This window comes from Furipterus horrens, unplaced genomic scaffold (genome assembly GCF_987537825.1).
Source record: "Furipterus horrens unplaced genomic scaffold, mFurHor1.1.pri manual_scaffold_7, whole genome shotgun sequence".
NCBI lineage: Eukaryota > Metazoa > Chordata > Mammalia > Chiroptera > Furipteridae > Furipterus > Furipterus horrens.
Window position 1 is genome coordinate 1,558,522 of NW_028327177.1, and position 27,679 is coordinate 1,586,200.

Consider the following 27,679-nt stretch of genomic DNA (forward strand, 5'->3'; position numbering starts at 1 on the left):
CGCAGCCCTGATTACCTGTATTCTGGTAGAAATAAGACCAGCAGCAGAAGCAGCAGCAGCAATGCAATTAACAGACACTGAAGACAGAAAATCACTCAGGGTATAGACTTGAACAACCTAATTAACCAGATTGATCTCATTGACACTCCTTTCAAAAGTAAACAGGACATTCACTGAGCGAGATTCATGGCTGGGCCATATGCAACATTTCAATAAACTTAAAAGGACGGAAATCAAGCAGAGTACATTCTCGGCCCAGAACATAAATTAAAGATCAATAGCAAAAGCAGCCCTGGAAAACTCTCAAATATTTGGAAATTAGACAGCACACTTGAAAGGAACGCATGGGTCACAGGAGAGACCGCCCGGGGAGCTTCGGCAGGACTTGAGCTGAATGATAAGGAGAACACGGGCTAGGGAAGCGGCTGGGGCCGGACAAACGCGGCGCTGAGGGAGAAATCTCTGTTTTAAATGCCGGTGTTAGAAACGCAGCCAGGTGTCCGCTCTGCTATCTAAGCCTTCATTGCAAGGAGCTCTAGACTAGAGGAGGGCCCGGGCTTGGTGCCACAGTTGGCTGGAGCACCGTCCCACGAACCAAAAGGTGTCAGGTTCGATCCGGGTCCGAGCACAGGCCAGGGTTGCGGTTCCATCCCCCGTCAGGGCACGTATGGGCGGCAACCAATTGAGGCTTCTCTCTCCCGTTGATGCTTCTCTCCCTCTCTCCCCCTCTCTCTGTCTCTCTCCTTTCCTCTCCCTGTCAAATTAATTAAAAACTTAGCCTCAGCTGAGGATTGTTTAATTAATTAATTAAATTTAAAAATGCTTTGTATTAAAAATTTAAAAGCTAGAGGAGGACTCAAAGTTTGTAAAGGGACAAAGGATAGGGAGTGGGGGATTCAAACAGGACAAAGTGACACACTCCCTGATAGGTTAATCCGAAAATGAGGACCAAACCCAGAGCCCCAGCGTCAGGGAGGACACAGGGCCGCGCCCGCAGCCTCACTCCCCCAATGGCAACGACCGAATGCCGTTCCAGTGACCTGGGCCGTTTAAGAGAGAACAGCCAAGTGGCCTGAAAAACACCAAGGGCCAGGCTGACCCCAGGAGACCCAGCGGCTCTGAGCAGCTGGACACACAGCCCCACACCCGCCCGCAGACACCTCCAGGGGCTCGCGCTTCCCCAGGGCAGGGAAGTGGCAGCGGGCGAGGAGCCAGGGCACCGAGTGGCTGGGGTGTGCCGGGCCGGCGGGGGGGGCCCCAGCGCGCAGGGAGGGGGGCTCCAGTCCTGCCACCCCCGCCTGCTCACAGATAGCCGTCAAGTCAGTCCAGTTCCTGAACTCGGACGTGTGGTCCAAGGAGCTACAGTGGGCACTCACCAAGCCCGACCGGACACACCAGGAGCAGCCCCCAGAGAAGGTGGGCCACACCGCCTCCCTGCCAGCAGCCTGCTGCCTGCCCACCTGAAGTGGGGCCCGAGAGAAATAGGGGGCAGGGGGGCAGGCAGTAGGACTCAAAGCCCCACACCTGAAGCTCTCCCACTGGGTGGGGGGTGGATAGCATCTCAGAGAGCTGCTACAGGAGCCCCACGGGTCGTCCAGGTGGACAGGGATGGACACAGCAGGGTCAGGCTCAGGACAGGGAGCTGACCGCCCCCCGCCCCCCAGGCCTTCCTGTTTGTCTTCTACGGGCTGATCCTTCAAGCCGAGGACAACCGCAGCATGGTCAGGGCACACCTGCGAGCCCTCCTGGAGACCTCCCACCAGTGGCCCAAGCAGAGGGAGGTGAGGCCAGCCCTCGGCCCGTCCCCAGGCTGGCTGACCCCGAGCACAGGCTTAGCCTGATCCTGGTCACCTGCTGAGCCCTGACCCCAGTCACACTGGAGCCCTGACCCATCACAGATGGAGCCTGTCACGGCTTGGGTCTCCTTTCTCATCACACACCCCGTTCCTCCCTCTGGCTCAGGTCTGCTCTGGGGGGAGGGCGGGGCGCGGTGGGGGTGATGACAGACCTCCAGGGAGCCGCGTCTCCCTCCTGCCCCACCCCACCTCCCTCCAGGCCCCGTAGAGAAGCCTCTGAGGGACTAGACTCAGAGCTGCACGTGCTGAAGAGAGCGCAGGGTGGCGGGTGCATGTCTGTGACCCCAGACAAGTCTCCTCCCTTTCTGGGCCTCAGTTTCCACACCCAGCGAGGGGCCAGGCCTGGCCCTGAGACCCCACGTAGTGGCCCTGCTCCCCCACCGCTTAGGGCATTGCTGTCACGGTGGGGCTGGCCGCAGCGCGCCACCTGGACCATGTGTGGGCCATCCTGGAGCAGTTTGGCCGCAGTGCGCCCGTCAAGTGCAGCCTCCATTGCTTCTCCCCAAAGGTACTGCCCTGGGGTCGCTGGGGCCTCCATGGGGGGCTGGGACATTGAGGCCCCCACCCCCCAGAAAGATCTGAGCCTCCCAGTAGGGTCCTCTGGGGCAGGTGAGGGGCACAAGCTTTGGAACACATGTCCTGGCCCCTGGTTTGGTTCCACCTCTACGTCAACTTGTGGTGTGACCCCCTTGTGCCTCCGTGTCCCCCTTGAATAGTTCCTTCCTCCCTCGCCAGCTGCTGGAATGGACAGGAGCCCTGTTGGGAGGTGCTCTGTGACAGCTCCTGGGGTGGCAGTTGTGGCCACCGTGTATTTATTAGTAGCTCGTTGACCGTGGCCCTTGTCTGAACATGAGACAAGGGCCTGGGGCACCTCCTGCCACTGCTCCACCAGGGCAGTGTCCTGCAGGCCCTGATGCTCCTCATCTGCCCGCCCAGGGCCGGACCTCGGCAGACCTGCGGTGGAAGTGGGCCAGCAGCACCATCCTCCTGGCCTATGGTCAGATGGCGGCCAAGGCCAAGGCCCACATCCTCCCGTGGGTGGACAACATCCTGTCACGGATGATCTTCTTCTTCCGCTGCAGCTCCTGGGTACGTCCAGTGCCCGGGGCCGCCCTCTCCCCCTCAGCAGTGCCTGCGCCATGTGTGACTGTGGCTCTCGCTCTCTCCCGCCCTCCCCACCCCGGTTCTGGGCCTGACCCCAAACGCCAGGACGAGACCCTGAAGCAGAGCTTCCTCACTGCCATCCTCATGCTGGTGGGGGCCATCAGCCGCGACAGTGGCGCCCACAGCTACAAGTTCACCCAGATCTCCGAGCTCCTGGAATGTCTGATGGTGAGCGCCAGGTCCCGGGGCAGACGCGGGCAGGGAGGGGAGCCCTCCCTCAGACCAGCTCATTCCCAAGAAGCACCACTGGGAAAGGGGCGGGGCAGCTGGATTTCTAGAGCATGAATAAGCCCCTCACAGGCTTTCACACCTGGAAGCATATCCATGTCCCCACCTCACTTGGTCCTTTCAGTGACCCTCATCTGGCCAGGTACATGCCCCTAATAGGACGTGGTTGAGGCCCAGAAAAGCCAAAGCCATCCATTCTGCTTATACTGGCCTTGATATGAGCAGGAGTTACGGAGACTGTGACTTCATGGAGCCCTAGGTTAGGGAGGAAACACACACATGAGTGGTGGACAGTCACAAAAGTAATAATAATAGCGTTTCCTGTTTGCTGAGTGCCTGCTGGGACTCAGACACTGCTTTGCATGCCTTTCTTCATGCATAACACGTGCAGCAATGCCATGCTATTTGTGAGCAGCTTGGAGACTTGACCAAGGTCAAGCAGCTAGTAGGTGGGAAACCAGCATTTAGACGTGACCTATCTGAGTGTAAAGTCCACACTCTGGTTCTCTAAGTGGGAGCCAGGGCACCCAGTGGGAGAGGAGCTGGAGCACACAGATCAGACTTGGTGTCAGGAGTGGGATCGGTCCAGACGTGAGTGGCAGCCTTTGCCCGGGCGTTTGCAGGTTGTGATGGAGAAGGAGCCCAAGGACGCGCTGTGCACGCTGACCCGCCAGCAGACCCTCCGCATCATCTCTGGCCTCTGGTAGGCTCCCCAGCCCTACGCACGGCCTTGTTCAGCACCCAACAGCAGCCTGTCAGGTCAGGCGTGCTGTCAGCCTGGCAGCAAGGCAGGGAGGGGTCAGAAGTCAAGGCCCTGCTGGGAAGGGCTGGGCAGCCATGGTGGCCATGGTGGCTGTGGGTGTGCCGCGCATGGAGGCGAGAGCATCTGGTCCTCTAGACACTCAAGGCCAGAGCAGTCAGGGCAAGATCTCGGTCACAGACAGGACCTAGAGCAGGCTCCAGCAGTCGGGGGAGAAAAAACTAAGGAAAACCGAGTCTAGACACGGGAAGGGAGGGAGGCTCAGGGATGCCAGTGTGGGTGGCAGGTCCTGATTTAGCCCTTCACCTACCGGCAGGACCAGGGGGTGCCTGGCCCCCCTACCCTGGCCAGGACAGGGTGGATCTGACTGGGAGGCAGTGGCTCCGGAGTTCAGACTGCATGCTCTCTACCTGCAGAGGGACATGGCAGGCAGGCAGCCGAGCGTCCTGTGGGCCCGGCTCTGCCTGCAGCAGGTGGCAGGTGGAGGTTCCCAAGAGTGGTTAGACCAGGTCCAAATCCCAGTGGAGCGACCGCCATGGGGGAGATACCAGACTGGCCCCGTAAAGGGTGCCCGGGGCTCAGAGCTTCTTGAGTCCCTTACAAATCCCTGTGGAAGCCACCTGCACAGGAAGCCTGCCGCAGCACACAGAGGGGACAGGCTGAGGGGTCAGACAAGCAAGAGGGGACAGAATGTCCAAGTCCCAGGAGGGGCTGTGCTCCAGGATTGCCTACTGCTGGCTGTGCCGGCAGCTGTCCCTTCCCACCCCCAGCTCCTGCGCCCTTCCCTCACCACCTGCTGTCCCCACACAGTAAGCTGAGGCCACCCCTGGACGTGGAGAAGAAATCGCGACTCCTGTCCGTCTGCCTCCGCAGTGTGCTGGCCCTGCCACTGCTGGACGTCCTGGAGAAGCACACCTGCCTCTTTCTGGAGCTGCCCATCATACAGGTGCAGACCAGCACCTGCCCCCTCCTCCCAGGGGGCCCTTGGGCAGGGTACCAGCTCTGCCCGCTGTTCGTGCCTTGGAAGGGAGCTGGTGTTAACTGAGCACCTGCTGCATGCCAGGCCCTGCGTTTACCTTTCCAGAGAGCTGGGGGGAGCTCCCCAGGGCATCCAGGGAGTTGGTGGCCAGCGCCCAAGGGCTCTGCTCTGATGGGCTCTGATGGAGGTGGGCTAGGTCATTTCTGTGGTCCCTCCCTCCCTGGGCATGCCTGGCAAACCAAGCAGAAAAGGTTGGGGGCCTCATGTGGGGGCCAATCACTGGCCGCAGCTGTATCACTGGCCAGAACCACTGTGCAATGAGAATGTGAGCTCTTGTGGGAAACCTACTAGGATGTTCCTGATGGTGGAGGCAGAGCCGTAAACGGGGCAGCACAGGGCCTCTGCGGGCCACACGCCCAAGAGCCAGCCCTGCTAGAAGTGACCTTGCCTCAGCCACGGAGAGCCTGTGCCCTCCTGCCCAGCCTCCCCACCTGCCAGACTGGGGTTGTGATGCGTCCCCTCCTGGGCACGCTCTCTAGTGGGCAGCCTGGCCTGCTCAGCCCCACACGAGCCTCCAGTCACCCTCTGCAGCTGGCTCCTGACCGGTTCCTTGTCCCCACACAGAACCTCTACAGCAGCACCTCAGAGGCCCTGAACCAGCTGCTGCAGACCTTCATAACGCAGAACCCCACAGCCGAGGAGCTGCACCTCCTTCTGTCGGTGAGGCGGGGGAGCGGTGGCCAGTGCAGGGCTGGACACAGGCAGGTTTGAGCCAGAGAGCAAACACAGGAGGATGTCCCAGAGGAGACAGGGCCTGAACTGGGGCTGGGGAGTGGCCCAGGAGACTTGAGAGCTGTCCTCTTCAGGGATCACAGTGACTTGGGACACTAGTGGGCAGGAAGGCACAGGGCAGGTGCATCCAGGTGGTAAGTTGGCCTTAAATGCCACACTAAAGGAGTTGGTGAGAAAATGCGCCACAGCTCTGGCCAAGGTCTGCCCTCCCAACCCCCAGAGAATGTCCCCTGCAGCTGCGTTCCCAGCTGTAAAGGGGTCTCAGGAGCCCACAACCCCCATTCTCTCTCCTGCCCTCCAGGGGTCCCACCTGGACAGGAGGAAGACAAGTCAATAGGCAGTGACAGTATCCAGAGGCAGGTCAGAGGTCAAGGCCACTGGGACTTCACCCTAATGAGGACTAAGGAGATGGAAAAGGAAGGGGAAGGAAGGGAAGGGGAGGACCCTGCAGGCAGCGGCACACAGAGCAGTGAACAGTGTACATGGGGCAGTGGGCCCAAATGGAGAGCGGTTACATATGGCCAGGACACGGGCAGGGTGCTAAGTGAGGGCAGGTCAGCAGGGGCCAGCCCTTGGATGACTGGGGGTTCACGGAGGTGCGGAGAGCGGCTGAAGCAGGGACTCAACCTGGGAAGACATGTGGAAGTTGGGGTGTGTGAGCGTGGCTGGGAGGCAATGCCGTTCGCATCTGCACTCACCTCAAGCTGCAGAGGAGCACGTCCCTCCCCTGGGAAAGTGCGTGACAAACGACAGCAGTGCCAGAGTGGCTGCCTGCCACCAGGAGAACTCACCGATGTCCTAGTGCATCGCCGGGTCACAGAACCCCCAAATACTGCTTACCCTCCTCCCGCTTCGGAACCACTGCTCTGCGCACATATCGCCTTAACGAAGAGACTCGCATTTGGCCTAAAACTGTTCAGTGTAACTGTTTCACGGGCCTCGGTACCCCTTTATAACTGGGCGTTCACGTGGTGCGCAGAAAAGCACCGCTCTGGAAAGGGGCGCGCTGTGCGAGGCGGGTTAACAACCAGGCGCCTCCGCAGGCTTTGAGCAGCAGCGGGGCGTCAGCGACAAAAGGAGGGAAACACTCCCCTAGGAGCCCCGCTGCCTGGGCCGTGGGCGGAGACTGTGCGGGGAACAAAGGAGGAGGACCTGGAGAGGTGCAGGGTGAAGGGGGCGGAGCCTGAGCCCAGGGTGGGCGGGGCCTGCGCCGAGGTGGGCGGGGTATGCGGCGAGGGTGCGGCCCTGCTGTGGGTGAGCCGAGCCGGGGTCCGAGGCTGCAGCACCCCTCCCTGACCCCCCCCCAACCGCAGCACCTGTACGTCTGGCTGGCGTCGGAGAAGGCGCACGAGCGGCAGCGGGCTGTGAACAGCTGCGTGGGCCTCCTCAAATTCCTGAGCCTCAACCTCTACCTGGTCGTGAGTACGCCACACCCCTCTGCTGTCCTCGCCAAACCGCCCCTCCCAGGGCTTGCCAGGGTTCCTAGGGTTCAAGGCCCCCTGCGCCCCGCCACCAGTGCAGCGTGGCTCCATGAGTGCCCTGGGGCGGCCAGGTGATCCCCCTTATTACATAGGAGGAATCAGGCCGGACTGGGACTTCAGGACCTCTCAAGTCCTCCCAGCTGGGCTCTGCCCCCGGGTGCCATGACCCTTGACCCAGGAGGCTGGGCACTTGTCAATGCCCCTTGAAGCTCCACCCTGCGCCTCCGTCTCTCACCCACGGAGTGGGAGGCAATGGGTCCTCCTCAGAGGGGTACAGTGGGGGCCAGGAAGGGGCTGGTCAAGTGTGCGGCCAGGCCCCAGACCAGGGGTACCCACCATCCCGCCGCCCTCCGTCCGCCATGACCCCCATCAGGTCACGGGTCTCCGCTTACCCCCATCCGTGGTTACCCAGGGCGTGAGCTGTGCTTCATCTGTCAGCCAGAATCAGCATGAACTCCACGGGGAGCCACATGGGGAGATAAGGAAATTAGTTCCCCACCTGAGGCCTGGCAGGCCTGCCCGTCTCACCAGGGTGGAGGGGCGGGCATGGTGTTGGGGAGCGAGGTCTGCTCTGCAGCAAAGCCCACCGCAGAGCCCTCCAGCTTTCCGATGACGAGGAGGACCCTCTAGAGGGGTTCAAAGTGGCTTCAATTTACTCACAATCAATTTCCACAGCACAGAAGTGGGACTAGGGTGAGGCCCTTGCCTCAGGCGTAACATTTATGGGGGCAGTCAAGATCAGTACTATTTTAATGTGACGTTTGAAACAATTAACTCAGCAAACTGTGGCCCATGGGCTGGCTGCCTGCTGTTGTAAGTAAAGTTTTATGAGAACCAGGCCTGGCGCTAGGGTGAGACCAGGGTGGGGGGAGGGGCAGGGAGCGCACAAGGTCACCGGAATGTAGAGTCCAATGCTGTCTTTATTTACAGTTTTGAAACTTATTTCATCATGGGATTTTTCCATTCATTTTGATTTGTCTAAATATTACATGAACATGTTCTTCCTCTTGATTCCTGAGTGTTTTTGGCCACCCCCTAAATTTTGCCCAAGCCCGAGTGCCAGCCAGCCCTACCACATGGAGGGAGGGTGTCCATCTGACACTGTCCATGCTGGCGTGAGGGTGTGGCAGGGTGGGGGCTCCATAGGTGGCCTCTGCCATCAGGGGTTCCCCTGCACTCCCCACAGCCAAAAGAAGATTTCAAAGGGGCCGGGCAGCTGGTGGGAACGCTGGGGATTCTGTGTCAGGACCCAGACAGGGCCACCCAGCACTGCAGCCTGGAAGGGTTGGGCCACCTCTACCAGCTCCTGATGCGCCAGAGAGGTGAGCCTCCACAGGCCGCCCGAGCGGCCCCTCCCACCTCAGGACAGCCCCTGCCAAGCCCACACCAGCACCCCTGAACCCAAGTGCCCCCCGATCTGCCCCAGACGCCCCTCTAACCTCAACCATCGCACTGTGATGGCCCCACCTGGACCCCCAGAACCTCTGTGAGTCTCATGCCCAAAACTGGGCGCAGGCCTGACCCTGATTACCAGTGGTCGCACCCTAACTCCTGCCCATCCCAGTCTAGACCCTCAGCGCCCCTCTGCGCCACACTCACAGCTGCCCAATGCTGCCTCTGTCCAGCAGAGTCTTCGCAGGTAGAAGTGCTGGTCCCTGAGCAACGTCTCCAGGCCAGCACGGGTGGAGCCCTGCTCTGCAGCAGTGGAGACCAGGAGGCCATGCCCCCCGTGCCCCAAGAGGTGGCATTCACAAAGGACCAAATCTTCCAGCTTGGCAGCTCCCAAGTCATCAAGGTCAAAGCCCTTAGAATCGTGGGCAGATCCGGGTGGGGGGCTGTGGCCATGCTCTGCTCCGACCCCCACCGCCACCCCCTCTGATAGAGATCCGACTGCTGGCTCAGCCTGGCTGGACCCAGGGGGTCAGCACCTGGGCCAGGGTGTGGGAATTAAAACCTAGGCCAGGATCTCGCCTCCGTCTTTGGTGGTTCACTGAGAGCTTTAAGAGGAGCCCCTGCCCCTGGACTGGAACAGGAGAGTTGGGGAGAAAGGAGCTGGGCACAGACTCTGGGGTCAGCAGCCGGGCTTGAGTCCCAGCTGTGTCTCTCAGGGCTTTGACCTTGGACAAGCCCCTTCTCTCTGAGCCTCAGTCTTCCTCTGTAAAATGGGCACAGTGGTGCCAGTGACACCCCAGGCTCCGTGAGCAGCCAACCAATGCCACTGTCACTCAGCTGTCATGGTTAGTGTTCTCTGAGGCACCAGGTGACATCCGTCACTTTGAGTCTGATCTTTACAGGGTGACCACTCTGTGGAAATAGTCCTGCCCTCCTCGTTCTCACAGGGGCCTCTCCTAACCCTCTGGACGTCAAACTCCACCCCTGTGACAGCCTTGCCTGTCTCTCCTCCCCAGCTGTTATCTGGTCGTCTGGTCATCTGGTCTACCTCGGCCAGCTCCTCCTTGGTCAATGGCTTGTGGGGGAAAGAGGGTTGTCCAGTGGTTCCTAGTGCCCCTTTCATCACCATAGTGAAATCCTGTATCTTTGTGACACTTAGTATCAGATTTGAGTTGCACTCCTTTCTGAAGATGAGTGAGGCTGAGCCCTGGGTGTGGCTGGGCGCTGGGCGTGGACAGGCTGTGTTGCACAGGCCTCGTGTCTGCATGGCTAGGTCGTGATGTCACTGCCATGGCAACTCCAGCCTGCCCATTCTTGCTGTTGAACCCGTGGCTAATGAAGACCATGTACTTGGCTTGTCCACCTCCTGTTAGACCTTGTGCACCCCAGCCCAGAAGCGGGGAACTCAGCATGGCCCAGCCCAGGGCTGGTGGTAGAGCCAGCCTTCAATAAACACCCATTCAGTAAAGTCGACCCAAATGATAAAGGAGGAGTCAGGGCCCGGCAGGTTCTGAATCTAGTCCTGGCTGGCTCCGGGCGCCAGTCCTCTGCAGCTGCAGGGAGCTCTCGGTGAGGCTGGTCGTAAGAAGATTAGTACAGAAGAGCTAAAGCCCTGAGGAGGGGGCTGTAGGCAGAGGCAGAGCAGGAAGGGAGGGTTCCGCTGGCCACCAGCACCGTGGGGACCCGTGGTGAAGGAACCCCAGAGCATTCAGGCCCTCGGGTGGGCTGAGTTACTAGGAGCATAGCATCCAGGACCGGGGGAGGAGCAGTCAGCCCCCGTCTGCACTGTCCCTGAACACAGAGTGGGGGTTCCACTCTGGAGCTCCCTTGGACACGTGACAGTGTGGACAGGAACACGGAGAAGGGAGAGGATGGGATGGTCTGCTAATCAAGGGATGGTATATCTCAGAAGGTTTGAGGAACAGATCTGGGTTCTAGTCCCAAGTCTGTCCTTGATTCCAGTGTGGTCTGGATACACTACACCTTCATCACTACCACCACCTTTATCACCACTATCACCACCACCACAACCATCATCACCATCACAACCACCACCACCACCACCACCATTGACATCACAATCATCATCACTGTCACCATCATCACTGTCAGCATTACAACCACCACCACCACCATCACTGCTGTCATCACCATCACCATCGCCACCATCACAACCATCACTATCACCATCACCGCCATCATCATCACCATCATCATCACAACCACCGTCACCATCATCATCATCTTCATCCTCATCACTACCATTATCACCATCACCATCACCACCTCTTTCACTACCATCCCCACCAGCGCCGTCACCACTGCCACCAGTCCTACATTACGGTCACCCCATCTCACATTCAGCATCTCAAAAGTATCTACCAATCCTGAGATTATAGTATGTAGGATTCTGAGTATCTAACCACCATTCTGAGTTGAGTTTCTTCACAAACATTCTAAGTAGTAGAACTTAGCAAAACTTTAACATTTTAGGAAACTGTTTTAATCTAACCAATGTTCTAACCAGATTTGTAATAGCCTGATATTCTCTTTAAAAAGTTCATATAAACTATAAATATTCCACTGAAATTACTTTAACATTCTAACAAACAACTAGTAACCTAACACTCTCACAAAAATTTTACTAAAATTTTAGAATAAGATTCTAATAAATATTCAAATATCCATTATGTAGCACTTATGTCTACATCTAATAAACATACAAATATTCTAACATACTTTCAAATATTTTAACAAATGTCCTAACGTGCAAAGAAACATTTTATTGTTCCTGTTATTCTTGTAGACATTACCATTTTCTATCAGGCTTCCCAACTATCACCCTATCACCAGCATTTTATCTCCCTCTGATTATCAGATGCTCCAAGTCAGAGCCTTCTGATAGAACTTTCTAGAAGGACAGAAGTGTCTATATCTGCATCATCCAAGGCGGCCACTGGTCACGTTTGGCTATGAGCACTTAAAATGTGATTGGTACAACTAAGGAACTAATTTCAAATTTTACTTAATTAAATTAAGTTTAATTAGCTATGTGTGACCGGCAGCCACCACACTGGGCAATGATGCTCTAAGTATTTCTGGAAGGTTCCACCTGAGCGGCCCCAGGATGACCTAGCCCTCCCCCTCAGAGACTGTGGTCTGAGGCTGGGGAGCAGGGGCCCCACCCCCACCTTGCCTTTCCCCAAGAGCCTCGTTATGACCCTGAGTAGCTCATGGTCTGGTATCGACAGTGACAGCCACCTCCCTGACCCTTTGGTGCTGCTCCTGGGAGGATGCGGGCAGAGAGCCGGCAGAGCCAGAAGCCTGGGTTCCAGACCCAGCCCGGCCTCGCCCGGCTCACGCTACCCACAGTGAGGGCAGCCCATGCCCCTCTTGAAGCCTTGGGGCTGGTCCAGGTGACCTCGAAGGTCCTTACAGCTCTGAAGTTTGGTTGCTCTTGATTAAAACGCTGTAGGTGGGGGCTGGGGCCTTGTGTGGGAGCAGCCAGCTGGGCTGAGGCCAGCAGTGAGGAAGTCCATGAGGGGGGACAGGGCAGAGGAGGGGAGGACAGGAGGCTGGCCAGGCCGCGTGGGTCCCGGGAGAAGCACCGGGGTTTGAGCGAGGGAGGGAGCTGGTCGCTGTCCTAGGACGGGCGTTACGCCTCCCCTTCTGCCCACCGCTCCCTCCGCCCCAGGCTGTGGTTCTCTCAGAGAGATGCGGAGATGATCCAACCGCATAATGGGGTGCACATGTGGGGGGCCCAGAGGAGCAGGGCTCGGGAGCACGCAAGTGCTGGGAGACTTGAGGCCCTGGAGCTTGGGAGAAGGGGTAGGAGCAAAGGCGGGAAGAGGCGACCCACACTGATGGCCACCTCCACACCTGCCGCTGCAGGAGGCCATGAAGCGCCTGACGTTAGCAGAGCTGACCAACCTCGCCTGGACCGCCATCAGAGGCCTGGGCTCCACCAGCCCCTTCCGTGTGCAGGCGGCCGCCAACATGCTACTCACCACCGTCCAGGAGCACGGGGCCCGGCTGGAGACCGTGAGGGGCCGGGGGCCACGGGGGGGCCGGCCGCGATGGGGCAGGGGCGGGGTGGCCCGGCAGCAGCACCCAGGGGCTAGGGCCTCCGGGCCAAGGCGTGGCCTCGAGCCTGAGCCCGATGGAGGAGACACAGGCCCGACCTGACGGGTCCGGGGAGGGCGGGAGGGAGGCAGGGAGGGGCCAAGCAGGGGTTCTGGGGCCCCGGGCGGTGTTTGCAAGGTCAAGGGGCAAACACACATTGACTGAGCAGTAGTATGGGACATGGAGAAGGAGGGGGCACAGCCTGGACCCTCCAGGAGCCCCTGGTCTGACAGAGGGGACAGACCCCAGACAGATAAGTCCCAGACAGCACAGGAAAGGCAAAGGCAAAGGAGTGTGCCTGGCAAGGTGGAGCCCCCAGAAAGAGGGGGCCCCCAGGCCCTGCAGATGAAACCTCGGTGGGTGATGTTAGATCCGAGGCAGCAGAAGGAGGGCGCCCCAGGCCCGGGGAACAGCGTGTGCCTGTTCAGGAGATGACCCGGTGGCTGTGTCTGACCCCTCCCCTGACCGGGCAACATTTCATCAGAGTTGGAAGACCCCAGATACCTTGTGAAAGGCAGAGGGCGGTCTCCCTCCCAGACGGGGCGTCCCCTGCTGACCGCGGGTCCAGGGCAGGCCTGCACCTCCCCCCGCACTGCCCGCTCGGGAGGGGACCACCTCTGAAGGGGCCCCAGGCTCCCCGGGGTGGGGCCTCCCTCCCTCCCCGTGGGCTCCCCAGGACGGGCCCCCTCCGAGTGCAGACCGGCTCTCCCCCACGCCCGCCCTCCCACACAGGTTGCCAGCCTGGGCCGGGCCATCCACCTGCAGCTCCGCTCGGTGCGCGTCCCCCAGGCCATGGAGGACGCCCGGCGCGCCGTCACGCTGCTGGCCCGGAGCCACGCGCCCGAGCTGGTGGCTGCCTTCCTGGACTTCTCCGTAGCCCTGGACAGGTGCCCGGCCGTGCTGCCCTCCCTGCCCTCTCCACCCCCAGCGGCGCCCTCTGGCCTGTCCCCTCCCGGTCTGTGAGGAGCCCCAGGAACCTGCTCATTCACGGGGCACCTGCTGGGGTGGGCCTCAGAGAGGCCCCACTCACCATCGTCCTATCCGTGCTCCCTATGGAACGCCCCTGCGCAAGCCTCAGCCACCCGTCACTTGTGGGGAGAGGGCCCCTCACAAACCCCCAGCCGACACCAGAGCCTCCTTCCTTCCCGCTCCCCAGGGGCTACCGCACCCTCCGGGTGGGGCTGGCTTCCTCCCGCAGCCTCAGACCCGAGCCGGAGGTGGGCTGGGGTCCTCGTCCTCCCCGGAGCCTCCGCTCTGAATGCCAGGCCCTCGGTCTCTGCCGCCGGCCACACGCCATCCCCCGTGCTCGCACCGCGCGTCCTGGACGCCGTGGCTGCTGGTCGCAGACGCCCTGGATCCCGGGGGTGGCAGCCTTCCCGTCACCCTGCCCGCTCGGCGCCTGGCCCTCCTGCTCCCACTCGGCCGCCCACTCCCCCGGCGCCCCCCGCCCTCGGTCCCCTCCACGCCCAGCACCTCTCCCGCTTCCACCCACCTTCACAGCTCACGCCCTCCGGACCCGAGGGGCCTCCCTCTCCCAGCCCCTCACCCGGCCGCTCTCCCGCCATGGCAGGACTCCAGCCTCGCACTCAGTCCCGGATCGCGCCCCCGGCCCCGCCTGCTCTGCCTCCTCAGCCGGCGGAACCCAGCCGGGCTTCAGCTTCGCCCCTGCAGTGAGCGGCCTGTGCAGGAAGGGGCCCCCCGCCGCGTTTGCCCTGCCAGCTGCCCCCCGGAGAGTCCCGGGCGCTGTGTCGCCCGGCCCCAGGCCGCGCCCCCCCCCTCCTGCGCCGCACACCCCGCTGCCGACCTTGCCCCTGTGGTTAGTGGTTCCTGGTTTTACTGCGTCGTGCTCAGAGGCTGCCGTCTGCAGTGCTGTCTGTAGCGTTGCCGCTTTGTGAAGTGTGCCGGCCTTTTAAACAGATCTCCTGAATGTTCTCTGGGCACTTGAGGTGCGTGGATATATACCCACAAGGTCTACCTTGGTCGTGTGGTTTCGGTCTTCCATGTTCGTTCTTACCGGCGGCCACGGTCTTACCGGCAGCCACGGTCTTACCAGCGGCCACAGTCTTACCGGCAGCCACGGTCTTACCAACTCCACGGTCTTACCGGCAGCCACGGTCTTACCAACTCCACGGTCTTACCAACTCCACGGTCTTACCGGCATCCACGGTCTTACCAACTCCACGGTCTTACCAACTCCACGGTCTTACCGGCATCCACGGTCTTACCAACTCCACGGTCTTACCGAAGTCCACGGTCTTACCGGCGGCCACGGTCTTACCAACTCCACGGTCTTACCGGCATCCACGGTCTTACCAACTCCACGGTCTTACCAACTCCACGGTTTTACCAGCAGCCACGGTCTTACCAACTCCACGGTCTTACCGAAGTCCACAGTCTTACCGGCGGCCACGGTCTAACCGGCCACGGTCTTACCGGCGGCCACGGTCTTACCCGCGGCCACGGTCTTACCCACAGCCACGGTCTTACCGACTGGTACTGAGGGCGGTGCGTCAAGTCTCCTGCTGTGAGTATGTTTCTGTCCGTCTCCTCCCCCCTCCGGCAGCTTTTACTTCATAAAGGGGCTGCCATGTTAGTGGAGGCAAAAGCACTCATAAATGCCCTACTTTCTCACGAGTTGTGACGTTCAGCATTAAGGAGTGCCCCGCCTCGTCCCCTCCTGCGCTCTGAAGGCCTGCATTCCACGTTGTCTGCTGTCAGGGCACTGCCCCTGCTTTCTTGTTCTTCCCACTCCCCCAGCAGGTGTCTGTCCGGTCCCTGACCTTGCCCTTCCAGAATCCGGTTGTTGTAGGTGTTATCTCAGATACAGCATGGCACGCGGTCCTGACTTATGCTCCCGATGGAAAACCCTTTTCTTTTAATAGATGAGTTCATTCCAATGAGCATCACTTACTGCTCTGACAGCTATGCTGGGCCTCAGCTCAGTCATAACATTCTGTAATTGCGTATTTTGTTGCATTTGTCACATCTCTTCTACGACATGCGCATTCTTGGACCATTAGAGCCTTTTTGATTCAGAGGAGGAAGTGTTTGTTCCAGACATTCCCTTGGTACTGACCTGTCTCAACGTCCCCCGCCCCTTGTTCTGTTACTTAACCTTTAGTGTCTGGTTTTCTCATTTTTATTGATACTCTAACTCCTACATGTTGCCCACATGCCCATCAACGGGGTTACTCTCTTCTTCCCTCGGACCCGCATTGCCCCCCAGGTGCTTGATCCTTTGTCAAGATCTGCAGTCTCGTCAGCCACCCTCACCCCGTGTTCGTTACCCGTAGGTACGCGCACTCAGCTCCGTCACTTTGCTGGAGTTACCCAGTCACCTCTCAGCTGGACGACACTCCCCTGGTGACAGCCCTCAGGAAGGGCTCCTGGCTTCAGGCCCAAGCCCGCCCCCACCTCGGGGTCTGTCTGTTGCCGTGTGCTTAAATGCAGGGCAGCCTGCTGGACAGGAGACCCTGGGTTCGCGCTTTCTTTAATGAGGCATTTAATAAACACTGCTCGGTTGTGGCCTCGTTTTGTCTTTGAAAAGTCTGATGAATTATATGATCTTTTAGCCCAGAAACCTTGCTCCTTTTTTTTCCCTTTATCTTTGAAATAGAAGAAGTTGGCTAAGAAATGTCTCAGAGTTGATCATTAATTTTCCTGGGTCCTGGTGGGTTCCTGGAACGCGCAGATTTAAGTGTTTTGTCTCTGAAAAGCTCTCTTGTTGACGGTGTTAGATGTGCGTTCTCTTTCGTGGTTGGTTTTCTTCTTCAGGGAGCCCAGGAACTCAGACGCTGCTCCTCCCTCACGTCTCTCGTTCCCACGCCGTTCTCGCTCCTGCCGGTGACGCCTTCCTTAAATTCACTTTCATCCTCGCGACTGTTTTACTGCTCTTCCTCATCCGAGTCTTATCTCTCTTAGGCACCTTGGTGGTGGTGGTGGTGGTTTTTCTGAGATAATTTTGTCACTTCTTCCATCTCGTCCCTGAATTCAGCCAAGTCTCTTTTCCTTTCTTATTTACGTATCTTCTTAAGTTTATAATCCGAGGTGGGCGTCTGCGTCTTCAAACGCTTGTTCCAGGGCCCTTACCTGTATTTGGACAGCCATCTTGCAGCTTTTTCTGCATCGTGGTGGCTTCCTGGGGGCAGTCCCCTCCTCCCAAGTGATTGTGTCTCCGGATTTCTTTGCAATCGCTCTGTGGATCTGTTCATTTTGCTCCGGTTCCTATAAGACGCTATTGGAGCCTTTCTAGGATTTCGAGGACAACGGCACCCTCTTCTGTCAGCACAGCAGAGCCAGGTATAACCAGGGCGGTTCTTTGGTTTGGCAGCAGGTGAAAGCGTCGCGTGTCCTCCAGGGCGCTGGGCTCTCTTTTCTCTTTTGGCCCCTTAGGTGTTTCCCTTTCACCACTGAACTTCCAAAGGGGGCTTCTTTCTTTCTGCCCCTTTTCTCTCCTCCAAGCTGTCCGTGTTGAAGCCGGCCCTTCGCCCTGGACGTGGCGCTCAGTCCCTTTCCTGCCGTGGTCGGCCCCCGTCTGCATCGCCTTGGGGGTGCTTAGGGAGGGTGCGCTGGGTCGGTGTTTTTCTTTTCTGTTCACAGTGGCGCTGGCGTTGGGGATTCTCTGAGTTCAGTTTCTGTGTCGTCTTTTCCCTTTTCTTGCTCCACTTGTTTTTCAAGGAATTTTTTTTTTTTTACTTTTAGAGACGGGGGAAGTGGGGGAGAGGGAGAGAAATGTCGATGGGAGAAACATCCACCAGTTACCTTCCATAGGCGCCCCAACCGGGGGCCAAACCCACAACCCAGGCGTGTGTCCTGACCGGGAATCGTACCGGCAACCTTTAGCTTTGCGGGCCGATGCCCAACGTCCTGAGCTACACCGGCCGGGGCCTCCAAGGACAGTTTGAGAGGCGGGAACCCAGGCCACCACCACGGCCTCCAGCTGCCCAGAAGTCTATCGTTCAACTTTTCTGTGTTGGAATTTATTTCTGACTTCCATCCTCGGAAGCATTTTCCAGACTTCAGCGTCTATGAAGTGGCAGCGTGTGTGACATGGGTGATGCCTTGCGTAGCTGCTCTGTCACCTGGGGGCACGACAGCCTGGGGACATTTCTAATTTAAACTCTCTGCCGGAGGTCCCTGGAGGCCACACTTGGGCTGTGAATCAGGCCCCATAACAGGTTTTGTGGTCGAATCCCCGGGGGGCCTGTCCCCTTCCACGCGGTGCGCTGGCCCCAGCACGCGTGGGTCCCCGCTGCACCCCTGCCCAGCAGGCGCTCTGTGCTGTCACACTTACACTGGACAGGCAGCCCGTGGGGTCCCGGCTCCAGGGGGCTTACACGCCCATCTCGGGTAATTTTTCTTTCTTTGAAGTACAGGAAATAATACAGTGTGTCCGGAAAGCGTAAACACAGAGAACTGCGTACTCTGTGCCTTCCCAGTATCCTGGTGTGTGGCTTTTTTCTCAGCCTAGTGTGTTAGGGTGCATGCCAACATGTGCCGCGTCCTCGGGGGGAGGCTCCCCGACTCCTGAGCCGCGTGGCTCCCCCCAAACAGCCTCAGCTCCGTGCCGCAGCTTGCCCGACCGCCCCCCTTCAAACTGTCCACGCCAGAGGCGCCTCCCACTGCCCCGTCCCCGGCACTTGGCGTCTGGCACACCCTTGTTTGCTGCCCCTGCCAGACGGTAGGGGGCCACTCCCCCACGGTCAGGGGTTTTTCCTGGACCTGTCACTGCCGGGTCCCCTGGGACGTGGCCTGTATGGGACCGTGCTCAGCACACACACGCCGGCTGAAGAATGGGCGCCCCCGGGGAGCAAACTAGAAACCTTGCCCCTGGGAGTCGTTGCCCGTGAGCCTCAGGAGGCAGCTTTGCCCTGAAGGGGTGCAGTGACTAGCCCACGGTCACTCAGGCAGCGCAGGGCAGGGAGGGCTTTGCAGCCCGGGCCCTTCTGACTCCAAAGGCCCTGTTCTTCCCAGCTGGGCTGTGACCACACCGGGCGTCTCCCGGAGTCCTCCAAGCTGCCGTACCCACCCAACCCAGGGTCGGACGGGACTGGGGCGGCTTCCCAGGGCTCGAGGGTGAGGGTGGCTGTCTTAAGGCCGGGGTCGGAGCTCACCCTGTCCACCCACCGTGGCCCTCCCAGCCCCACCCCCCATTCCGGAGTCCCTCCTGCCCCTCCAGCGCCTGCCATCCAGCACTCAGGCCCAAAGAGCACCGAGCACAGGAAGCAGAGGGTGGTCAGAGTCTCCTCCCTCTTGGGAGCCCCAGGGCTGCCTGCCTCCCCCGGGTCTCACAAGGCCATGCCCTAGGACCAGGTGGAAGGGTCATTGGACCATGCAGGCTGGGCCCAGTCCCAGCTCCCCAGTTGCGGGGCAGAGTCCCAATCAGTCACCCCCTTTCTCCAGTCCTCAGTTTCCCCATCTACAAAATAGGCACAAGGATACTGCCCAGATCTTCACATACCAGTGATGGCCCCTAACTTGACTCCAGCTGGGCCGGGGGTTAGCTGGACCCCAGCAAACACAGGCCTCGGAGGAAGTAACCAGAGCAGGCTTTCAGGAGGAAGAGGCTTCATGGCGACTCCCAAGGCAGAGTGGAAGTAGGCCAGTGAGGAGAGGGGCTCCAGGCATGAGAATGATAGCATATGTGGGGATCCAGAGGCAGGAGAGGAAGGAGGTCAGAGGGCAGGGGTCAGACGGTGAAGGCTTTGAGTGCCAGCTGGACTTGTCCTGCCAGTACTTGGTGACAGACAGGGGGTCCTCAGCTGGGGTGAGAGGGGCCTGGGAGAAAGACCCTGAACGTGAGGAGACCTGGGACCAAGGACCAGGGGCACCTCCCATGTCCCCCCCGGCCACGTCACTCCAGACACCAGAGGCCCTGGTCATGGTGGCACCTTGACATGGCGGATCCCTCTTGGCCTCTCTCTGCCCACAGCCACACCTTCCAGCTGTGGAGGGCTCTGGGGGCCGAGCAGCCTGGGAGCCGCCTGGTGCTGGCCACACTGCTGGCCTGGCTGCAGGAGAGGCCCCTGCCCGTCAGGACCAGCGACAGTGACCCCCAGCCCAAGGAGGAGACCTACCTGCGCTCGCTGGCTGTGAGTGTCTGCGCCCATCCCCAGAGGCCATCACCCACAGCCACGTGGGCCTTTCACATCAGCAGTGTCTGGGCACCTGCAGTGTGCCAGGCCCTGGGGAGGGGACCGCCCAGCCGGGAGGAGGGGCCTCCAGGGGCACTGGCCAGGGTGACTGCCCCGGACCCTGGGTCCCTGCCCAGCTCCCACTTCCTGGCCGAGGGCTCTGGACCCTAGGAGCCCGCGTCTCCTCTGTGCAGTGGGGTGGGTGGTCCTGCAGGGCCCGGGCGGGCGCTCAGGCATGTGGCATGGGCATGGGACTCAGAACATGCTGTGCAGATGGTACAGAGGCAGGGGCTTCAGGTTGGGGCAGAGCGGCGGGCGTGGAGGGGGCCTGGACTCGGGGGGCGGTGAATTCTGGAGAAATCCACCATCCATTAGGAATCTGCCCTGCCCCCTCCCCCACCCCCTGCTCTCCCCACAAGCCCAGGCCCTGCCTGCACAGCCCCAGGGGCAGAGAGCTCCCTTCCTAGCACAGCCACACCTGTCCTCCTTGGCTGGACTCTGCCCAGGGCACACAGCTCCCCTCCCCACCTGAAGCCACCCAGACTGCCACCTATGCGTCTGCCTCCAGCAGAGGCCAGACAACATGGCAGCAGAAGGAAAGTCCCACCCTGTCCCCAACACCCTCATCCCGGTGCTAACGTCAGCCAGCCGCCCTGTGGACACCACGCAGCAGCGCAGGGTCAGCACAGTGGCCTTCCCTGCACCCTGCCCCCTGCCCCCTGCCGTGCCCCAATCCCCTGCCCACTGCCGCTCAGTCCCTCCCCCTGAGAACACTCCGGACCGAATGCCCCTACAGGCTGGGAGGCAAGCAGCGGGGTGAGCGGGCAGAGCCAGGCCCCAGCGAGCGGGGAGGGCTGTGTGTGGCCCGACGTGAGTTTGCTGGATGGTTGGTCAGCAGGCCTGGCCCCTGGGCTCCAGGTCTCCGGAGCTCCGGTGTCCCCTGTCGTCCCAACAGGCCATGAACACACTACGCAAGCTGCAGTTCGCCCGCGAGTTCAGGGATCCGGTGCAGGAGGCCTACCCCCAGCTCCTCCTGGCCTTCCTCGCCCAGGTTCACTACATCTTGGAGCTGCGCCTGCCCAGGGAGCCCCCAGCCGGCCAGGACGCCCGGGAGCCAGCGGCCCCCAGCCCCCAGAGGTAGGGTGTCTGCCAGACCTGGGGCCGAGCAACCACGGGCCGCAGTGGGGCACTTACGCTCTCAGAGCTCCAGGGGCCAGAAGTCCAGGGTGTGCACCAGGCCACAGTCCCTCTGAAACCCGGAGGGAGGATCCTTCCTGCCCCTTTCAGCTCTTGGGCTACCACCCAGCCCCTGGAGGCAGATGGCCTCTGGGTCCCCCCCATGTGCACGCCACGCGACACTGGTACAGTTTTGTGCTGATGTCCTGGCCGGTCCCCGCAGCTCTGACCTGCGTGGGAGCCTGCCCCACGCAGCCAAGGTGCGGCTGGCGGCCCCAGCTTCCCCTGCACCAGAGCACGTCCTGGGAAACCCAACAAGCAAGTCTTTAAAGCCGTGGGGGCCTCGCGCTTTTCATTTGTTTGTATTACGATGTGCTTCACACGGCTGTCAGTTCTAACGCTCTCCCCGAGGCGCGTCACTGGAAAAAAATGCCACTTCTTCTCATATTGCTTCTGCATTTGAATGTGCATAAAGTTCCTTTTTTAGGCAGATCACCCGTGCAAAATGCATGAATCTTCCCTAATAAGCCAATAAACCATCCTCCGCCCAGAACGCGGGAGGGGCAGGAGAAAGCCCCCCGTGCAGGCTTCCCCCACCCCCGCGGGCCGCCGCCCCGCCTCCCTGCCCCCACCCGCCCCGAGAATGCCCAAATCAGGCCACGCCACCCCTCTGGAAGCCCTGGTTTGGCAGCAGAGACAGGCACTGGTGAAACCAGAAGCTTTGCCACCCTGCGCCAAAGTCCCCTTCCCTGGAAACTGTCCCCACTCTGTGGCTGAGCCCAACGGCCTGGAGATAGCTGCGTCCTTTGAGTGACATGGCTCAGGGTGAGATGACAAGCCAGCCAGCCTTTGGGCTGGCGCCACCGGGGACTCATTTCACCCTTTGACACTTGGTTTTGCCAATCTGCTCAGAACATGCTTGCTTGGAGCTGACGGCCGCGTTCCGGGGGTACACTCACACCCTGGGGTGGCCTGGACGGGGGACGGGCCACAGAGCGGGGCGCCCTGCTTCCTGTAGGCCTGCGTTCCGGGCCCGCAACTGAGTCCCCTGAAGGGCCTGGGCCGGTGGCCGTGGCATCACAGTGCCGGCTCGGAGCGAGGGGTCTGGCTCGACGGCACTTCTGCCACGCTGGCCAGGCTGTGTGACCAGGACAGGCCATCCAGGATCCTCTGAGCCTGTGAGGGGAGGTGCCTGCGGGACACCCGGTCACTGCCCAGCACTTGGTCACCATGCTTCCTGTGCAGCACCCGCTATCACACACGGCCGTGCACCCAGGGAGCCAGCCCCTCTCAGAGCAGAAGCGTGCCAGGAGCTGCAGACGGACACTTCCCTGGGCTTCCACAGCGCCACCCACTCCCAGCCCGCCCCTCCCTCCCCACTGTGCCCTCTCTGGACTCTCAGCCCCATGTTTAAAGGGAAACACCCCTCGGGGCTCAGCTGGGACCCCTCCCCTGTAACTCGGAAACCTGGCCGTCTCGGCTAACAAGGGCGGGAATGAGCTGCCGGGGGCAGGCCTGGCCCGTGACCCCTCTGCTCCCCCGCAGCATGTCCCTGGAGGCTCTGAAGAGCTTGCTGTCCACCACGGGGCACTGGCAGGACTTCGCCCAGCTGGAGCTGCAAGATGCCTGGGACCTCTTCACCACCATGGACACCTACCCCAAGGGTGTGGGCCTCCTGGCCAGGTAGGGGCGGGGCCTGACAGGGAGGGCTGATGGCCGCCGGGACCCCGAACACCTGTGAGAATGGCCCTGTGAACTCATGTGTGTGCCCGCGCGGCCCTTGGGCATGGCAGACGCGTGCTCCCTGTCCCAGTCACACGTGCACTGAGAGTCTGTGGACACACGCTCCTCCCCAGACGCCTCTCCAGCCTGAGGCCTTTTAGGGTACCAGGGCTGTGCCCGCTCCTCTCGCTCCCCCATGCCCAGCCCAGGCCTGGCACGCAGTGGGTGCCGAGGGGCTGGGAGCTCACTCTGAGGGATGGTACCCCCAGCTCAGTGATCCCTCTGGCCACCTGTCTGGGTTGGGCTGTGGCAGGAAGGCAGCACAAGGCCTTCCCGTGAGCCAGGCCCTGTCCCCCCCGCCCCCGCCCTCAGAGCCATGGTTCAGAGTCTCTGTGGGCAGGTCAAGGCCGTGACCCCTCAGCTGCTGTATAGCCTGCAGAGCCAGGAGGAGCGGGAGAGGAAGGTGGCCATCCTCATCCTCAACGAGGTAGGCCCTGGCCTGGACCCTGCCCCCAGCTGCCTCAGGGCCCCCTCAGCACTCACGCAAGGACCCCACCCGGCGAGGGACAGACCCCTAACACCCTCCTTCCCACTCGGGGCCCTGCTGGATCCCCGCCCCTCTGGCCCTGAAGCCCCTCCCTCCTGGGCCTCAGCCCTGCAGGAAATGCCAACTGTCCTCCCTCCTGGGACCCGGGTCCACCCCTGGCCTGTGAAGCTGAAAGGTGGTGGTTAGAGGCAGCCGTGAGCAGGGGACAGCACAGGGAGTGGGGTCGTGTGGCATTCCCACAAGGACATCAGCAGAGAAAAACCCAGATCACAGCCTGGTGCTGCTCCCCTCCGCACCGGCCAGCAGCAATGCCTGGGTCCCTCTCCACGGCCTCTGTCCCCAGAGCGTCCCCCAAGGCAGGCCGCTGAGGGACGTTGGCCCCAGCCTTGCTGTGCGGCCTCAGGCAAGGCCCTTTCCCTGTCTGAGCCTCGGTTCCTCCAGCTGAAGGCTGGGACCAGCTCATTAACCAAGATGTCCAGCGGGTGCTGGCCAACTGCCCCCCACCCCGAAACCCCCACCAGCCCCTGGTCCTAGAGCCCCTTCCTGGGCAAGGGAGCCAAGCCTGGCCTGCCTGCCCTTGGGGGCCACCCAGTTCCTCTACAGCCCAGACCTGCTGGAGGTGCTGTCTGAACAGGACGCCCTGACTGTGCTGGCCCGGAGCCTCCGGGACCCCAGCCCCGAGGTCCAAGTGCTGAGCCTGAGGGGCCTGGGGAACACCCTCTTCCACCCAGAGAAGGTAAGGGCAAGGGGCCGCGGCTGGTGTGCCCCCCACCCCAGGGCAGCCGGGGCTCAGGTTAGAACCCCAGCTCCGTGTGCTTAGGGACAGACGCATGGCTTCACCTCGCTGGGCCTCAGTTTCCTCCTCTGTAGATTGGGGCTGTGTCCCCAGGGACAGTGCAGGTGCCCAGGCCAGGGCGGGGCCTGCAGGGGGCATGTCACAGGCAGAACCGGAGGGTAGAGGGTGGGGGCGCAGGGGCCATCTGCGCCGGCACCCTCGGCCACTGCCCCCGCCGCCCCCAGGGAAGCCTGCTCCGAGGACAACTGCCGCCCTTCCTCAAGGGCTTCTCCCAGAGCAGCGAGCCGGTGGTGGTGCGGCTCCTGGGCTCCGTGTCCGAGGTGCTGCACCGCCTGGGGCCGTGCGGGCTGGGGGCCCAGAGCCTCGCTGTGGCCGTCAACGCCCGCTCCTTCTTCGACGACGTGAGTGTGCCCCAGCGCTGGGGCACCCCTACTCCTGGGCCCCGCTCCTCACGGGCAGGGAGAGCCCAGGCCATTAAGATGCAGCTCGGCCTTCCCAGACCCCCCGGCCACCAGCGAGGGCAGAGGGATGGAGGCTCAGGGGAGCGGCCTGGGCTCGGGCGCAGGTGGGCGGGGCCAGCTCCGTGGCCACCAGGTGGCGCTCGGCCCCTGTCCACGAGGCTGAACCCCACCAGGTCCGCACCTTCCAGAGGGGTCTTCCAGTTTACGAGGACTATTGTCCCTTCCCTGGGAAGTAAGGGGACAAGTCCCGCCCCTATAATGCACTTGTGACACTTGGGTTATCAGGACGGGACTGTGAGGGTGAGGGTGGCCTGGGACCCACCCCAGGAGCCCTGCCCTGGGAACCCAGAGCCTGGTGGCCGCATCCTGCTGAGGGAACTGAGCCCCATCTCCGCAGTGGGAGGGGAGGTCCCAAGGCGGACGGAGGCGGGGCCCGCACCCAGTCTGGCTGTGACTCTGAGCCCTGGCTTGCAGGAGCGGGATGGGGTCCGGGCGGCAGCCATGGCACTCTTTGGGGACTTGGTGACAGCAGTGGCAGGCAGGGAGCCCAGGGGCCTGCGCACTCAGGTACACCAGAGCATGGTGCCCCTGCTCCTGCACCTGAAGGACCACTGTCCAGCTGTCGTCACGGTCAGTGCCTGCTGAGGGACCTCTGCCTTGTAGGGGCTGGAGACCCACAGGTGGGCGGGGGTCGTGGGGCTGGAGGTTTGCTGGGTGACGGGTCCCCCTGGGGCAGCGGGTTTGGCTCCTGCTTTGGTTTCCCTCTCTACAGTTTGCCTGCCTCCCCACGTGTGCACACATACACACAGTCGTCTGCTCTCCACACATGCACACACACACACATCACACAGTTATCTGTTCTCCCCACGTGCACACACACACAGTTGTCTGCTCTCCACACGTGCACACACACACACCAGTTATCTGTTCTCCCCACGTGCACACACACACAGTCGTCTGCTCTCCACATGTGCACACACACACACACCACACAATTATCTCTTCTCCCCACATGCACACACATACACAGTCGTCTGCTCTCTGCACATGCACACATACACACCGCACAGTTTTCTGTTCTCACCGGGTGCGCACACAATCGTCTGCTCTCTACACGTGCACACACACACACCACACAGTTATCTGTTCTCCCCACGTGCACACACAAACACACAATTGTCCGCCCTCCCCATGTGCACACACATGCATGCACCCATGTGTACACATGCAGCTGTGCCTTTTCTGCGATCAGGACCCAGTCTGTTCTGCTCACTGCTGTGTCCCCAGCATCTGGCACACGGTGGGGGTTCAGACTGTCCATTGAACCTGCTGAAATATGGATGGAGCCCCATGTGTACCAGCCCGTGCCCGAGCCCCGACCATCAAGATGCAGCTCGGCCTCCCCAGAGTCCCCGGCCCCCAGGGAGAGGGACACTGAGCAGCCAGTTCCAAAACAAGCGGGAGCTGCCTTCAGAGCCGCCCGGGGCCCCGGTGCTGCAGCAGGCGCTGGGGCGTCCCCGGGGGTCAGGGAGCGGCAGCCGAGGGTGGGTGCGGCGGAGAACAGCGAGGCAGCCGGGCGGCTGGAGGAAGGAGCTGCGGCCCAGGGCCACAGGCTTCCTCAGACCCCACCCTAAGGCCGGGTCATCGGGTGACCCTCCCCCGCTGTCCCCACAGCAGGCCAAGTCCGCCCTCTACCGCTGCTCCGCGCTGCTCCGCTGGCGGCTGCGGCACACCCTCTTCTGCGCACTGGCCTGGGGGAGGGGCCTGGGCGCCCGCCACTTCCTCTGGGCCTGTCTGGTGAGGGGCCTGGGGCGCAGTGGGAGGCACTGGGCTGGGCGGGGAAGGGGGGGCGGTGCGGGCGAGCCGGTCCCAGGCAGTGACCAGCACGCTGTCCTTGGCCAGCTTACCCAGAGTCGGGAGGAGTTCAGCATCCATGTGTCCCAGGCCCTCAGCTACCTGCACAGCCGCCACCGCCACATCAAGACCTGGGCAACGCTCTTCATAGGTGACGGGGGAAGTTGGGCTCAGGGACCCCCATGCCGGCCCCAGCTGAGCACCCCGGCCCTTACCTGCCCTGCCCCTCCACCTAGCACCGGCCACACCTCTGCCACTGGACCAGAGCAAGGGTGGCTGGTGGGGGGCCTTGGAAGGGCAGGAGTGGGCCTGAGCTCCCCCAAGAAGACAGGGAGCCCCCACCCGCCCGTGACCCCATCTGCTGGTCGGCATGCGCGCTCTGTCTGTGCACAGGTTACACCAGCTGCAACCACCCCCGGGCCGTGGCCCAGGTGGTGAGTGACGGGGACCTGAAGCTGCTGCTCTCCAGTAAGCAGCCCCCACCCGCCCCACCTGTGGGAGGGTCTCACCCACACTGTCCGAGGCTGTGGGTGGGCGCCCAAGTGTGCGGGGCCCAGGGTGGGTGGGCTTGCGGACGGAAGACCTGCAGGCTTAGAAGGTGGACAAGGTGGGGCCCGGGCCCGTTCTGCTCCGCCACTCCACCCGAGGGAGCGAGGGCCCTCCTCCACTGGGCCCCCCCTCCCCTACAGTGTTCAAAGAGCTTCAGAAGGAGCTGGAGCCGGGCACCCAGGAAGTCACCACCAGGCAGCTCGGCTTCCTTCCGGAAGTGACAGCCAGCCGCAAGTGACCGCCTGCTGCTTCCTGCCGCCTCCCGTGCCCACCGGCTGGTCGGCCCTGCCCTCGATGCAGAGCTTGGGTGCGTGACACTTTTCCATTTGAAAGAAAGATCTAGATTCAACCAAGACATGTCGCATCTGTTGGTTCCCTGCCCACTCTCCCCTGGTGGGGACCGAGGCCAGCCCAGCAGACAGGACCAGGGGACAAAGCCAGGCCTGCGGTGTGTGGCAGGGCAGGCTGGGCCCCCCAAAGAGAGGCTGTGAAGTCTGTGAGGGGCCCTGCAAGTGGCAGCCACTCCGCTGAGGCCACCGCAAGGACAGTCAGCCGTGGGCTCCTGGACCGCAGCTTATCTCCGGCTCGGAGCCCCACAGGCTGCCGGCGAGGAAGGGTCTGGTGGCCCCATGTCCCCTTCCACCCTCCTGGCCCTGGTCTGGGCTGA

General features: G+C 61.4%; 1 protein-coding gene across 1 annotated transcript in view; it reads left to right on the plus strand.

The window, feature by feature from the left end:
* The window catches only part of LOC150003938 (maestro heat-like repeat family member 5), a 35,804-nt gene extending 8,395 nt beyond the window's left edge, over positions 1-27,409 (plus strand). The window contains exons 9-32 of the mRNA XM_090283111.1: positions 1,309-1,416; positions 1,665-1,781; positions 2,245-2,364; positions 2,793-2,945; positions 3,066-3,188; positions 3,872-3,951; positions 4,819-4,954; positions 5,612-5,707; positions 7,093-7,197; positions 8,447-8,582; positions 8,886-9,055; positions 12,544-12,693; positions 13,507-13,661; positions 19,706-19,865; positions 20,863-21,044; positions 22,584-22,766; positions 23,178-23,292; positions 23,945-24,088; positions 24,373-24,549; positions 25,084-25,239; positions 26,284-26,406; positions 26,512-26,614; positions 26,857-26,931; positions 27,153-27,409. Coding sequence (XP_090139237.1) covers positions 1,309-1,416; positions 1,665-1,781; positions 2,245-2,364; positions 2,793-2,945; positions 3,066-3,188; positions 3,872-3,951; positions 4,819-4,954; positions 5,612-5,707; positions 7,093-7,197; positions 8,447-8,582; positions 8,886-9,055; positions 12,544-12,693; positions 13,507-13,661; positions 19,706-19,865; positions 20,863-21,044; positions 22,584-22,766; positions 23,178-23,292; positions 23,945-24,088; positions 24,373-24,549; positions 25,084-25,239; positions 26,284-26,406; positions 26,512-26,614; positions 26,857-26,931; positions 27,153-27,250 — 3,165 coding nt within the window. The 3' untranslated portion in view covers positions 27,251-27,409. The remainder of the gene's footprint in view (positions 1-1,308; positions 1,417-1,664; positions 1,782-2,244; positions 2,365-2,792; positions 2,946-3,065; positions 3,189-3,871; positions 3,952-4,818; positions 4,955-5,611; positions 5,708-7,092; positions 7,198-8,446; positions 8,583-8,885; positions 9,056-12,543; positions 12,694-13,506; positions 13,662-19,705; positions 19,866-20,862; positions 21,045-22,583; positions 22,767-23,177; positions 23,293-23,944; positions 24,089-24,372; positions 24,550-25,083; positions 25,240-26,283; positions 26,407-26,511; positions 26,615-26,856; positions 26,932-27,152) is intronic.
* Positions 27,410-27,679: the final 270 nt, after the last annotated feature.